Source organism: Sinocyclocheilus grahami, unplaced genomic scaffold (genome assembly GCF_001515645.1).
Source record: "Sinocyclocheilus grahami isolate Dianchi unplaced genomic scaffold, SAMN03320097.WGS_v1.1 scaffold170.1, whole genome shotgun sequence".
Classification (NCBI taxonomy): domain Eukaryota; kingdom Metazoa; phylum Chordata; class Actinopteri; order Cypriniformes; family Cyprinidae; genus Sinocyclocheilus; species Sinocyclocheilus grahami.
The window spans coordinates 175,453-189,654 of record NW_015505349.1 but is presented as its reverse complement, the minus strand read 5'-3'; the positions used below and the strand labels follow the sequence as shown (position 1 = coordinate 189,654).

The 14,202-nt window shown below is 37.5% G+C and overlaps 1 protein-coding gene across 7 annotated transcripts in view; it reads left to right on the top strand.

Moving 5' to 3' along the window:
* The window catches only part of LOC107593365 (arginine-glutamic acid dipeptide repeats protein-like), a 190,076-nt gene that overhangs the window by 142,418 nt on the left and 33,456 nt on the right, over positions 1-14,202 (top strand). For all 7 annotated transcript variants that reach the window (XM_016283048.1, XM_016283049.1, XM_016283053.1 and 4 more), the window contains 5 exons: positions 1,975-2,079; positions 4,855-4,903; positions 6,754-6,878; positions 6,972-7,071; positions 10,321-10,419. In XM_016283048.1, the coding sequence (XP_016138534.1) occupies positions 1,975-2,079; positions 4,855-4,903; positions 6,754-6,878; positions 6,972-7,071; positions 10,321-10,419 (478 nt within the window). The remainder of the gene's footprint in view (positions 1-1,974; positions 2,080-4,854; positions 4,904-6,753; positions 6,879-6,971; positions 7,072-10,320; positions 10,420-14,202) is intronic.

Genomic DNA, 14,202 nt, shown 5'->3' with positions numbered 1-14,202 from the left:
GAAATAGGCCTAATGCCGACACGAAATGTTTACAAACATTATAATAAAAACTGTAAACATAGCTAGGCTATTTTAGTTCCCCTCACTCCACAACAAATCCGTTCAATTAATAGTATTTAGTTAAAGAACAAGAATTAAAAATATAAGAAGCTATAGCAATATAAACGACAAGCCAAAACAAATTAATTTAGGCTAAAACGAAACTGAAACCAACGTTGGGTCTCTCATTCGACACAAAATCAAATGTTTCCGTATTCGCGATGTATTTGAATGCCAGAATATTATTTATTATGTAGCCTTGGCTTCACTCGTGTTCCAATATCCACGTAAAACAAAATGGTTTGCATAACATCATTCACGGCGGTACGGTGATTAACGGCACAGATTTTACTACATATTTAAACTGAGCAGTGTGTTTTTCCCATATGTTTGACTGACTGTATTTTATTATGATAATGAGCAGGCTGCATTGTCAAGGTTAGCAATGCTTAACTGTGTGTGCGCATGCGGCGCCGGTGCAATCACTTGAATTTTTTCCTTTTAACAGTGGAAGAAACTACTCCTTTTAGTCAAAGATAATCGGAATTGTAAACGGTTTGCCTTTATTTGTGTACATCCACAATAAAAACAAATCTTTGTGCTTTTGTAAAATAAGCCTAAAGAAAAATAGGATGCTGCTTTCTGCCGTCTGGTTTCCTTTTGCGCAGCACAAAAATGAACCGAAACTCTGCATACTAGGCTACTTGTTGCACAGTTTTTCTTTAGTTTTCTTCATTTATTATTTAAGTAAAAAATATATTTCTCATATAGGCCTATTTATTCATTATATATATATATATATATATATATAGTTTGCTGCTTTTGGCGCATTTACTTTAAGAGCTGTAAACAGACATTTTGATCCTCTCAGTTGACTACAGGAGTGGTCGTCTCCGTACAGACTACCATTTCATAGCAATTCTGCATGCAAAGCATTACGGAAAGCAATTACGTTCTTTTGCGATGAGGCTCAGGAAAACGAGTACAAGCATGCTTATTGTCAAGAAACCAGACCTTCTCAGTCTGTCTTTACCCATGTGATGTATTTTCCCCCCTCTTTCTCTTTCTCTTCCTCCCTCCTTTCCTTCCCTCTCTCTTAACTGAAACCATCTGGAGGCAGCACACTAAGCCACAGCTCTGAACCACTGATTTCAGGGCAAATTAGCTGCAACTTCTGCTGCACAGAGAGCCCTTTGATTTGACTTATTACAGGGCTTTAGATAAACTCAATGAATTCCACTAGCATGTCGTAATGCCTGCTCCAAACCTCACGTTCCTTTCATCTTATGAGTAAGGTATTGAACCAGTGCATAAACAATGATGCCAATTATTTTGATAGCGCCTGACGTTGAAAATGTAAAGTGCAGAAAGGGGGGATTGTAAAAATGTCATGATTCATAGAGGTTTTTCGCTCTGCATTGTTTGAAAAGCCTGTGGTATCTGTCACATTTTGTTTGTCTTAACAGGATGAAGGGAAAGGGCGTTAATAATACAACTATACAGGAATACTCTGATCCTGTAACCCCCAAGGTTACCCACACTTAAAAAAAAAATCAGTATCAGTATCCCAAAATTATTTTTTTCTACAAAAGTAGGAAAAAAAACAGGCAAAATAAAAGCATAAGTGTTTGGAACATTTAATAAGATATTGATATAAATACGTAAGAGTGAGTAAATAATGGCAAATATTAATTTTGGGTGAACTATTCCTTTGAGTTGTATCAGTATCCCAAAATTATTTTTTTCTACAAAAGTAGGAAAAAAACAGGCAAAATAAAAGCATAAGTGTTTGGAACATTTAATAAGATATTGATATAAATACGTAAGAGTGAGTAAATAATGGCAAATATTAATTTTGGGTGAACTATTCCTTTGAGTAAATCTGGTAATGTATTTGCACCATGACACTGATTTGTTTGCTCTATTTCTTTGCAGGGGGAAATGTAACATTTCACACTTTTCTGACATATTTGCTGCCAGGGAGTTCAAAGCACGAATCGACTCTTTCTTCTACATCTTAGGATATAACCCAGAAACCAGGTAAGCCTTTACTGACTTCAATAATCAGCCCTCCTCAGGCATGTTCTGTCTTCAGATCCTCTGTCACAATATTTTACAAATAGAGATTTTAGGATTCATATCAGGTGTGCTGTTGCTGGGTTTGCTTTATTCACTCTAAATTGTCCAGTAATGCATGAAGGCAGTTTGAGAATAGATTAAATCATGAAGAATACAGTCTTCTGTTTTATAGCTTGTCTTTGACAATGGAAGTCTGCTTTTTGAGTTTTATTTTCCATCTCCAGCATTTCTGGGAATTGTATAACACCTTGATTTTGCATTATAAAATGCCCATAAAAATATTTGCGTGTTCAAAAGTTTGGGGTTATTGTTTTTAAAGTAGTCTTCTGATTGAAATTACTATTTCAAAAAATCCTTCCGAAATCTATGCTGATTTGGTGCTCAAGAAACACTTACCAATGTTGAAAACAGTTGTGCTGCTTAATATTTTTATGGAAACTTTTTTTCAAGATTTTTTAAGGAATAGAAAGTTCAAAAAAACACATTTATTTGATATTATTTTGTAACATTATAAATGTCTTTACCATCACTGAGAGTAAACGTATTAATTTCTTTTAAAAAAAATTACTGATCCCAAACATTTGAACAATAGTATATATACTTTAATATTTGACCATAATATTATATATTATATACTTGCATATTTGACCATAAAATGTAACGGTTCTTGGAATCTGATTTAAACTTGCTTGCTATAGGAAGAGTGTTAAGATAAATGTTTGAATTTTAGTTTGTCGCTTCAGATGAACTCTTCACTTCATCATCTGGGTGTAGTTTTTTTTTCAGTTCTTTAACAAAATACCCACTGAGTGAAAAAGTTTTTTTTTCTCCAAAATTGTTACATAGTGTACAAGTTAATAATCAAATTGTCAGGCTTGTCTGGGATTCTTGGTTACACCTGTAAAATGGACATGGTTCAATAACATTTATTATTTATTAATAGGTTTATTAAAGATTAATCTAAGTTAATATTTGTCTGTACTAATAGTAACCTAATAAGAAATTGTATGGAATGTGTATAGAATTTAAAATATAATATTCAGTATTATTAATGTTGTTCAATAACATAAATTTGAATTATTCAAACTAAAGTGTTGCTGTATCTCAAACAATAGAACATGGTGCTAACAACGCCAGTCATGTTTGATTCTCAGGAAATGCAACGTAAGTGGTATTGGATGAAAGCATCTGCCAAATGCATGAATGTAAAAATATATAATTTTTAATGTTCTATAATTCAGAAAATTAATGTAACATTTCATTCTTGACGCATTTTAAAGTGTTATTGTTAATAGATTATTTCCATGTTGAAGTATATTAGGTTTACAGTATCATACAGTATTCATCTAAATGTCTCTTTTGTAACTTCTATTCTTGTAACACAATGTAATCATTCTATAGAAAACAATAGGATTTTATTTTCCTCCACTGGCTAAATTATTCACATTTTGCCTTGACACATGTTGGAGAGATTGTTCTGTATGCGATCTTACTGTGGCAGCCTTCAGATCCTTCTCTTTGGCTCTTGTGTGCTTTGCTGCCTAATTCAGAGCCTCCAAAAATGCAGAGCCTGCAGAATGTTTAGGAATCCGGCCGAGTGATTTCTCTCCTCCACTATCGCGTCATCTCGCAGCAGATTCAGTTTCAGACAAGAGCGCCATAATGCTTGCCTGGCGATTTATTTCATGTGGATTTGTCTTTCATTATAGGAGTCACGAGCATTAGAATCAGACTCTTAAAACTTTAAACAGCTCAATGTTGAAAAGCTTTTAATGAAGGCCTGTCTGCTGCTGCTTCATCTATCTGCCATATTTGTTTCAGTGTGGAATTTCCTCCATTGACAGAGCTTGTGTTTTTAGTGGATCGCGCTGAAGGGAGAGAGAGGGGTTGTTTATGAAATGTACCCAGATGAAGGGGGATATGATTTGAGGCCCTAACCTCTCCTCACTTTGCAGCCAGGTTCGGGCAGCCAGCCCAGCGGTGGAGTGAGAGCTACTCTGTCTGGACGCAAATCATAGTGACAGTTTCTGGGCCCTTCTCTGTGCCTGGCTATATGAAAATCAGTGCTGTTGCCGTGGCAACGGAGCGGGGAAGGCTTTTCAAAAGGAACATCTTGTCATTTTCTTTAATCCACTGCAGCTGGAGATCGGAACACTATTATTAAATTGTAGTTGCCATGGTTACTGCCATGGGTTTGTAACAGCAGCCATTTCAGGGCTCCTCTCCCCCTGCTTATCATCTGGCCTTTTGGGGGCTTTTGTAGTGTACCTCCACAAAAACAATGAGAAGCGTCGACTGTGCTGTTCGTCGCCTTTTGTGCCTTTGTTCAATCTATAGATTTAAATCCACACCATTTCCTCTTAGGCTCTATTGTGCATTAATGTGAATCGTGCATTAATGTGATTATTGTATTGTGTTGTTAAAGCCGTATAATTCCCTAAAAGCACCGTCGGGGCGTTGAAAATGTTTTAGAGAGTGGTAAAAACCTGTAAATAAACCTGCTGAAAGGTTGTTATAGTCTGAAGGTTAACAATCTGGGCTTTTAATACTAATACAGTTTAAGTCCCAAGTAACTAGAGATGTCAGTGTCCATTATATGATACACTATACTTAACACCAAGAGGTTGAGTTTGGCATACTGCATGACACTTATATACTAATAAAATAGTTAAATGCCTTGTATAACATTTCATAACCAACTTGGTTTTTGTTCTTTCTCTCTCTTTTTTTCCTCAGGCGATTAAACAGTACACAAGGGGAGATTCGAGTCGGTCCCAGTCACCAGGTATGTCTCTTTACAAATGCTTAGCATGTTATCTGAAACCTTGTCTTCCCTGACATTGCTTGTTAAAAGCTTGTGGTGTGGATTGAACTGCGATATCCGAAGCTCATGTTAAGCAGTTGCTTGATTGACAAGCACAAGGACTGCTTAGATATTACCTCTGGTCCTCTGTCACCTGCATACTTAACTTGAACATGTCCTTGTCACGCATTCATGAAGATGGTTGATAGATTTTTCATGCAGTGCAGCGTTCATATGGAATAGTGTGTTTGGAAATTGGCTGCTCGGAGGGTGTGGGATTTATTAGACACATTCAGCAGTGTTTTATGGGAATTAGGAACGGTCACAGTGGTCTGAAATTGAAAAACCAAAAGGGAGATCGCTAAAGAAGATGGCACACAATGAAAAAGACCAAGCACCACTAGCAATTAATGTCAGATGTTTTAGTGTATATCCTCCCAGAGATCTGTTAGAGTTATCATGTGGAGTGAAACCAGCGGCAGGACCTCTGCCCAAGGTTACTTCAAATGACTTTAGATGAAGTTTGTGGTAATAAAGCTCTGCAGGGCCGGCCATTACAGGCTAGCGCACCATGGATATTGATCCAACGTGGAACGGATCTGTAAGACTTTAGAACTGAATGTTAGTTATATGTTAGGAAATGACTTAAAATGTATTTGAGCGCATGATTTTTGTATTTTACCCTGGCAACATTCCTACTGAAGGAGTTTAGTCTAGGGTTTCGGGACACAATGTACAAGAAACATGGGTGAAATCATACTAATGCTGTTCTAAGTCGTTCAGTGTGTCCAGTGCTTTTAACATTGTTGATGTTTCTTGAGCACCAAATCAGCATATTAGAATGATATCTGAAGGATCATGTGACACTGAAGACTGCAGTGATGGCTATAAAATCTTCAGTTTTGCCAGTGCAGGAATAAGTTTAAAAAAATAAGTTTAACATGTATTGAAATAGAAAACAGTTGTCTTAAATTGTAATATCTTACAAAAAAAAATCTTTTTTTTTTCATAAAATAAACCCAGCCTTTGTGAGCATAAGTGATTTCTTTCAAAAACATAAAATCTTACCAACCCCAAACAAAAAAGTATTGCGAGTTTATTAGTTGTGCTTGCTCATATTTGGGCATTAGGCATCCCATGACCTCCTGATAACTAACTAAAAAAACACCTTAGCAACCACATAGCAGCACCATGGTAACCGCCTACAATGTCTTACGTCAACGTCACCTAGAAAAAAATAGTTTATGATGGCTATAAAATCTTCAGTTTTGCCAGTGCAGGAATAAGTTTAAAAAAATAAGTTTAACATGTATTGAAATAGAAAACAGTTGTCTTAAATTGTAATATCTTACACAAAAAAAATCTTTTTTTTTCATAAAATAAACCCAGCCTTTGTGAGCATAAGTGATTTCTTTCAAAAACATAAAATCTTACCAACCCCAAACAAAAAAGTATTGCGAGTTTTTATTAGTTGTGCTTGCTCATATTTGGGCATTAGGCATCCCATGACCTCCTGATAACTAACTAAAAAAACACCTTAGCAACCACATAGCAGCACCATGGTAACCGCCTACAATGTCTTACGTCAACGTCACCTAGAAAAAAATAGTTTAAACATAATATTTCTGCACTCAAGGGGAAGCTGAATAATGTTTAGTTGCCTCATTAATTCAAGTGAGGTCTTTTAATCATCCGTGATTGTTCGCACCCCTCCATCGGCTCAATGCATGTGGAGATTAAATGAATTTGAAAATTGATATTTAGCACTCATCGCTAGTGCTATTTGTGTTGTGACCGCAGCTGTCTGTCCCCTCTGCTCTTTGCCAAATTAGGCCAGGCTGCCAGAGCTCCAGCCCTTTCCCTCTCCTGGAGGTCAGACCGTGACAGAGAATGAGGAGCTGGTCTGGATGCCTGGGGTCAACGACTGTGACCTGCTCATGTACCTGCGGGCAGCCAGGTAAGCCCCACGTCAACCCGCTTTTCAGTAATGTTGTACAATGTGTCATTGTCAGCTTTGATTTCATCAGTATTCCCTCTCTGTGGTTGGCAGGAGCATGGCAGCGTTTGCAGGGATGTGTGATGGGGGGTCAACAGAGGACGGCTGCCTCGCCGCCTCACGAGATGACACTACACTTAACGCATTAAACACTGTAAGCTGACAACATAACTGACCTTTACTCCAGATTTAAAATTACAGGTGCTGTTTTTGGCACCTGTAAAAAAATTATGGTTTTGCTTACCGTTTTTATTGTAATGTTTTATAATGATAATGTTTGTTATTATTTTCTGTTTTTTTTTATCTTTTTATTTTGTCAACGTTGTTGATCTATTTAGTCATTTGTTTTGTTTTGTTTTAATTATCTGGTCACTTTCTAAGAACCAAACATGAGATGTAAATAATCAGCAATGTCGATTGATCAGAATGTAGATTTATCAGACTCCTTAGTATTAAATGACTTATCCTCCTCACAATGTTGCTGCTGTACGGAGTGCTTTTTCAGGCACTGATCTGATCTGCCACTTTATAAGTGGTGATTCAGTCCGAGTGCACTTTTGTTATGCTATTACCAGTATTTATTGTCATTTTACTGTAGAGCTAATTAGTAAAAACACAAAGAGAAATTAGGCACATTACTCACGGTTGAGAAAACCATAAAATGTCATAATGTCAAAACCATAAAGAGGTCCAGGCAGTAGATGGGTTTAACAGAGAGACCACAGGTTTCAGGAAGAGCCATTTTCTATATAACTAATCATTCAGGCTCAGGAGGAAATCATTTTAACAGATCCCTGCGTCTAAAAGAGATTATTACATAGGGTTTGTGGCTCTATTTACTTCCCAGTTTTATTAATTGTGTGGTTTATGGCCGTGACACTTTTTCTTGACCTTCAAAGGAATTTAAGTGTGACATACAAATCTGTCTGTTTATGCCGTCTTTATACAGCAGACTCATATACTGCACATTGAAGTTCCCTCTACTTGCTCAGAACAGCAGCTAAACCCCAATTTGTCTTGGCCAATTAAGCGCCCAGCACCAAAGAGACACAGTGAAGTAAGATGTCCCTAGCAGGCTTCATGCCTAATTGTCAAAAGATGAAAAAAAAATCCCTCAGCGTTTTCACTCACATTTGTTCACCTTCTCAGCGGTGCACTACAGGCTGCTGCTCTCTGAACACAGCCTCGCCTCGGGAAAGACACAGGCACCAGGGGCCATCAAAACGCGCTAGTAAATTGCCGTTGAATAGCTCCTCAGTGATGTCTGCGATTGTAAGATGTCTGAACAAGAGGGGTGTAATTCATGGCTTCATTAATGCGCAGTGGCCCCTGACAGCTGAGCTTTTGCAAAGCCGAATTTATCAGCCCCCACTGGACAAGCTACCCGGTCAAGTACAGAACATACAGCGTGATATTCTAATGCCACCCATGGCGGACAGCCTGTGAGCCATTATCAAACCAATTCCTCACCTTGTCTTTGCTAGCCTTTAAAAAAAGCATTCGACAAATGAACCTGAAATGTAATAAACATGACATTTCCATTTTGACTGAGAAGTGGATAAGCTGAGAATTAATGTGAGCTGAGGTTCACAGTTTCCTGACCTTTTTCCACTCATCTGCAATTCCAGTGTGCAGTCTGGTACCTGCTTGCCTTTGACAAGCTGCTTTGTTGTAGCCATGTCAGAAATGATTGCTGATGCTAAATTGTGTTTTGAACTGACCAATGTCTCCAGTGGAGATGCAGGAAAAAGCGTTTCCTGACCTTTTTCCACTCATCTGCAATTCCAGTGTGCTTTCAGCGTAAACCGCCTCAGTCTGGTACCTGCTTGCCTTTGACAAGCTGCTTTGTTGTAGCCATGTCAGAAATGATTGCTGATGCTAAATTGTGTTTTGAACTGACCAATGTCTCCAGTGGAGATGCAGGAAAAAGGATTTAGCTCTGCACACCAACCAGATATTGTTCTGTGTTCAACCATTATTGTAAACAAACCTGATGTGGGAAACTTTAAGCCTTTAAATAGTGACTTACATCAGTTTGCGACAAAATGCTCCATTGTTAACGGCTAGTATAATAAGCAGCTTGTCTGGACGTTCTGAGTCATATTGCAGTGTTTTTCGGCGTCATCCTTGAGGCTTGTGTGGCTGCTTTCTTTGGCAGAATATTTTAGGTTATTTGAGTTCACACTCATTTGCCTGCTCAGTACTTAATGGCTTTCAGATTTCCAGTCCAGCTGTCCAAACTCAGTCCAGCTGTCCAAACTCACCCTATCTGACACGTTTATAGGAAGCCAATCACTGTTATAGTGTTCAGGCTGTCCTCACACTGGGAAAAATGAGTCGATAGCAATCCAATATGATGGTTTCCTCACATTGTAACAATCAGCTGTGGAGTAACTAGCTAAAAGTAGCCACACTACTAATTTTACTAGTAGCCACACTACTAACTTTTGCATTAGTGTGATAGTTAGCTGTTTTCAAAGTAGTGTCACACTTCTAGTATCAAGTATCCATTATTTTTGTGTCTTGAAAATGTATTGCTGTTTTTCATGGCCCAGTTTTAAAAGTGAAATAGTTAATTAAATGCTGACATTAACTTGTTAAATCAGGATGTTTTCTGTTTTTATTAATAATTAAATTATTTATTTATTTATTTATTTTGTTGTTATTATTTTCACTCAGTGTTTATTCAGTGTTTTTTTTTTTTACTCAAGTACAGTTAAATTTGGGTATTTTCCAGTTTTATTCAATTTTGGCATTTTTGACTCAAGTTAGGGAAAATTTGTGTATTTTCTATTTGTATTGTTTTTAATTTAGAGTTTTCATGTTAAGTTAGGATTAAATTATTGTGTTCATTTGTTGTTTTTAGTGTTTTCAACCGTTAAGTTTAGGTCTTCAGTTTTATTCAAATTGTATTCATTGTATTTATTTATTTGTTTGTTTGTTTGTTTTTTACTTGAGTTAGAGCTAAATTAGCTTTTTTTATTTTATTTATATTGGTTTTTAGAATTTTCAAATCAAGGTTATATTTGGGTGTGTTTTTTTCTTGGATTTATTACTTTTTTTGTATTTTCGCCTTTAAGTTAGGGTAAAAATAGTGTATTTACTAGTTGTGTTTAGTTTTGTTGGCTCATATTACGAGTTTTTTAGCATTTGGTAATAACACATTTAGTAAATATTAAGTTTTTATACTCTCATCCTAACTTTTTTCGCATGATTTCTTCAGATGATTATATTGTTGGATAGTTATACATTTAAACAGCAAGTGGTAGTTTAGCTGACTATATTTACACACACAAAAAAAGTAACTTTACAAGATACTCATATTTTAACAAACTACAGTAAAGGTAAATTTCCAAAGCAACTATCATTAATGTGAATTTGTGCTCTGTCTTTTTTCATACAGCTTCATGAGAGCAGCTATGATGCCGGGAAAGCCCTGCAGCGGCTGGTGAAGAAACCAGTCCCCAAGCTGATTGAGAAGTGCTGGTCAGAGGATGAAGTGGTGAGTGAACAAGTTAACTTCCTTCATTATGTAGCGTGAGAAGGCCAAATTTCGCTGCATTACTGGCTTTGTGTCGTCCACTGAAAAGCGCTGAGGATTCCAACTCCTCCAGCAGAACAGGGCAGCTGCATCCTGTTTATGGCCTGTGGAATAAATCTTCCCAGTGAGGGAGAAGCAAAGGAGGGGGAAAGAAAGTCTTGGTCAGCTTGTGTTATAGAGACTTGAATTTGATCCAAGTACCTGAAAGCTTTTTGTGCTTCAGACGTTAAAATATAAGGAAAACAAAGATCGAAAGAGATCTGCGGTGTTGAGAACAGCCTGAAAAGCAATTAAACAGTCTCTGAAAGGATTGACATGAATCAAACATAGAATCGTAGAGAAGCCCAGGACAAACCATTTATTTATATATAAAAGACCTTATAACATTTTCATGGTCCGCACCCAGTGCCGAAACCCCATTCCTTTCATAGTCATCAAGTGAGCTTGATTTCGAAACAAATATTCAAGAAGTGTCCTAAAGGTTTACTACCTCATTTCCCTCCCAAGAGGCTTTAATATGCTGCAGTTTTTTCCTCCAGTAAAATCAATACTCATGTTTGTGTGAGTATATATGTGCATATGTACACACTCACTAAAAGCTACAAAGCAGAATTTAAAAAATAGGAGTCATGTTGATGGTGCCAGCGAGCCCATTAAAAAAGATCAATTAGCCTGTGCGCATCGATTTGCATCGGCATGTTTAACTGAGTGTGGGCCTGTTTTTTTAATGTACACAGGAGAAGCGTGTGTGAAGCGAACTGTATAACAGTCTGTCTGAGATGAATAATAGAGATGCTGAATAAATACTGCATGAGTGCAGGCCTCGATTACACCACTGTTGGTGTTTTTCTCGTTGGTGTGCGCGCCCCCCGCAGGAGGCTGTTTGGGGCAGGCAAGCCACCCCCTCCTCCCCGTCTGTAACCCAGCCAGGCCACCGCTGCACTGTCAAGGACACCGCTCCCCCGATCTGATTTCAAGTTGTGCTTTTGCAGCCCTGCAGCCTTGAGGGACAGGTGTAAATGTACCCCTGACCTTGGACGCATGCACCAGCCCCGCTGCTCCTCATTTATTTATCACCCCTCGCTTTCTCTCTCTCTTTCAGCCTGCAGGTCCACGGCCTCATTATTCCTGCTCTTTTTCCATCGCTCCTTTTTGAAATGTGAATAAAAGTGACAGTGGCTGTCTCAGAAATGACAGAATCTCATCCCCTCTTCAGGGTCACTTGTCACCCGTCTCCCTCAGCCGCTCGACACAGCCCTCTGAGCCTCTCTTCCGTTCGACTAGCCTGCAGCGCTTTCAGCAGCAGAAAGAAAGAGCGTGTCATTTTATTTATTTTCCCGTGCCACAGTTTATCTGGAGAATTCTTTTAGATCCCGCAATAATACTCTAAAATGGCATGTCATATGTAACACCCTTTGATCTTGTAAGCTATTTTAGTAATGCTGTGTAAGAAAAAATATTCCGCTGTGAGGGTTTATATACCTTAGGGTTGGAACTAACTAATCGAATACACTGAGTAACAGCAGTGGTCGATCATGAAAATACTAATTGCATGAAAACACATTTTTTGATTTAACACAGATCTTAATTCAACAACTACTGTATATAACAAGGTTATTTTCGTAAACTAAAACTAAGACGAAAACGATTGATGAAAAAACAATTTCGTAAACTGAAATGTTTTTGAAAAACTCAAACGAAACGAAACTAACAACAGTTATTGAAAAACTAACTGAAATAAAATAATTATCAAAAATAAATAATCGTTTTCTTAATCATTCTCAAAATTCTCGAACGTTTTCGCCCCTTGGCGGAAAATTATATAAGCTGTGTGGCGGTTTAGGGAAATACCTGTAAATGGCGCATCACGCACATGGGGTTATCTGACAGAGACGCAAAGCAGTTTAAAGCAGAGTACTGCACGGGTCCTCTTTGGTAAATGTGCACCAGCAGTACTTAACCGAACACTCGACTCGTTATCCAACAGCAGCACTAATTTAATTCTGTACCAGACCAGAACCGCTTGACATATTAAAGACTGTGAGTCGCGATCCGAACCACACCCGCGATTCCCCGATTACATCAGGTAGGCAAAATTATTTATTTTCTCATGTAACACAAGCAATCAAACCAAAATTAGGCATTCTAAGTTGGTGCTTTGAAGAAAAACAGACACGCAGCGCAACGTGATAATTAACAGTTAAAGAAATGGCTCATTGATAATCAGAGCTGTCAACATTAGCTTACTACTACATCTGCTCTCGCTGCCCCCTGTTGGTTTTTTTGCTTTGTGTGTGTGTATGTTCATGTATTTGTCTGATGTTTGTCTGATTGTTGGTCTGTTGCATTTCTATTGTACATCATAGCTTAATAGTACTTTTTACTAAATGTATTGTAATTGTTTTATTGTTATGTTAATATGTAATTTTATTTTATTTTAGGGTGACTATTACCATCTGTCTAGGGACTGCAGGTGAAAAATAGCCTTCTGGCTAATTCTGGCATATTGACAGAAATGTTTATTAATATGCATTGTCCCTGTAATAAATAAATAAATAAATAAACAGGAAAAAAGAGATGAGAACGTGTATCCTTTCTGTAAATAATACAAAACTTTAGCCTAGCATCTTGTGATCACTCCGCCAGGCTTTCGGACAAATGTGCATAGGCTAAATCACATCATACACACACTTATAATTCTTCATAAATGAAAAGAACATATTAAAATATGAGCCTTTACTGTTAAATGCGATTGCCGTTATTATTGAATTTCATTATCTCAGTTAGGCATGGGCCGATTACTGGTATCAAGGTATACCGTGGTTTGAAAATGTTCCGTTATACCGTTCCTGCGGTATGCGCTGTTTTTCATGTCTCCTCAAAGATTGAAAGTGTAGGAATCCATCAGGTTGAGTGCAGTGTTGAGAGTAACTCCTCCTCCTGTTGGTGCGATCAGTCAGTCACGTGTGTGTATGACGGCGGAAGGAGCTTCCTCTGGAACTTATGAGATCGGCAACAGGCCGTTTATTGTTTTATTGCAGCCGATCTCTGTTCTGGCTGGACTTGCACAAACTGTTTATGTTAATGAATGTTAAATATGAAGTCCGTAAACGCCCGTTAACACAAGCCAGAGACGCTGAAGACGAACGCACAGAAAAATACTGTAGCAGGCAGATCACTCACTGTTCATGATGCACAAACTATTGGAAGAAAATCCTCAATATTGATTTGGGGGTTTATTTAAATGTGTTTCTGAGGGGAACTGACGGTCTTCAGAAAAGTTTAGATGGTATTTTCTTTTAATCTCGTCTCTGTATAATTCACATTAAAAGCTCTGCTTTGTTTACTGCAATAACCAAGGAAACTCTGTATGAGCGCCTCCTGCTGTCAGAGAGTGAATCTGTGTCCCATTCAGAGCTTCTGCTGTTTGTTTCGTTCAGGCATGTAGTATAATTTCACAAAGCTAGTCAGAACATTCTGTTTTTGCTTCAAATTGGGTTACTATTAAATCAAATTATGTATATGAAATTATATAACTAAAATTAAATAACTGTAATTACAGATTTAGGTTAAATAAAGATGTCAGTCATTATTGTTCTTCTTTTTAGGGCAGCAGTAGCTCTAGCATCAAATCAACCATCCACATTAAAAGCTGCAGGACAGCCCACATTTCAGAAACAAATCAAAGAAAAAATAAACGAATATTACTGTTCCAAATATTCTGTATGTTGCTCAAAATATATT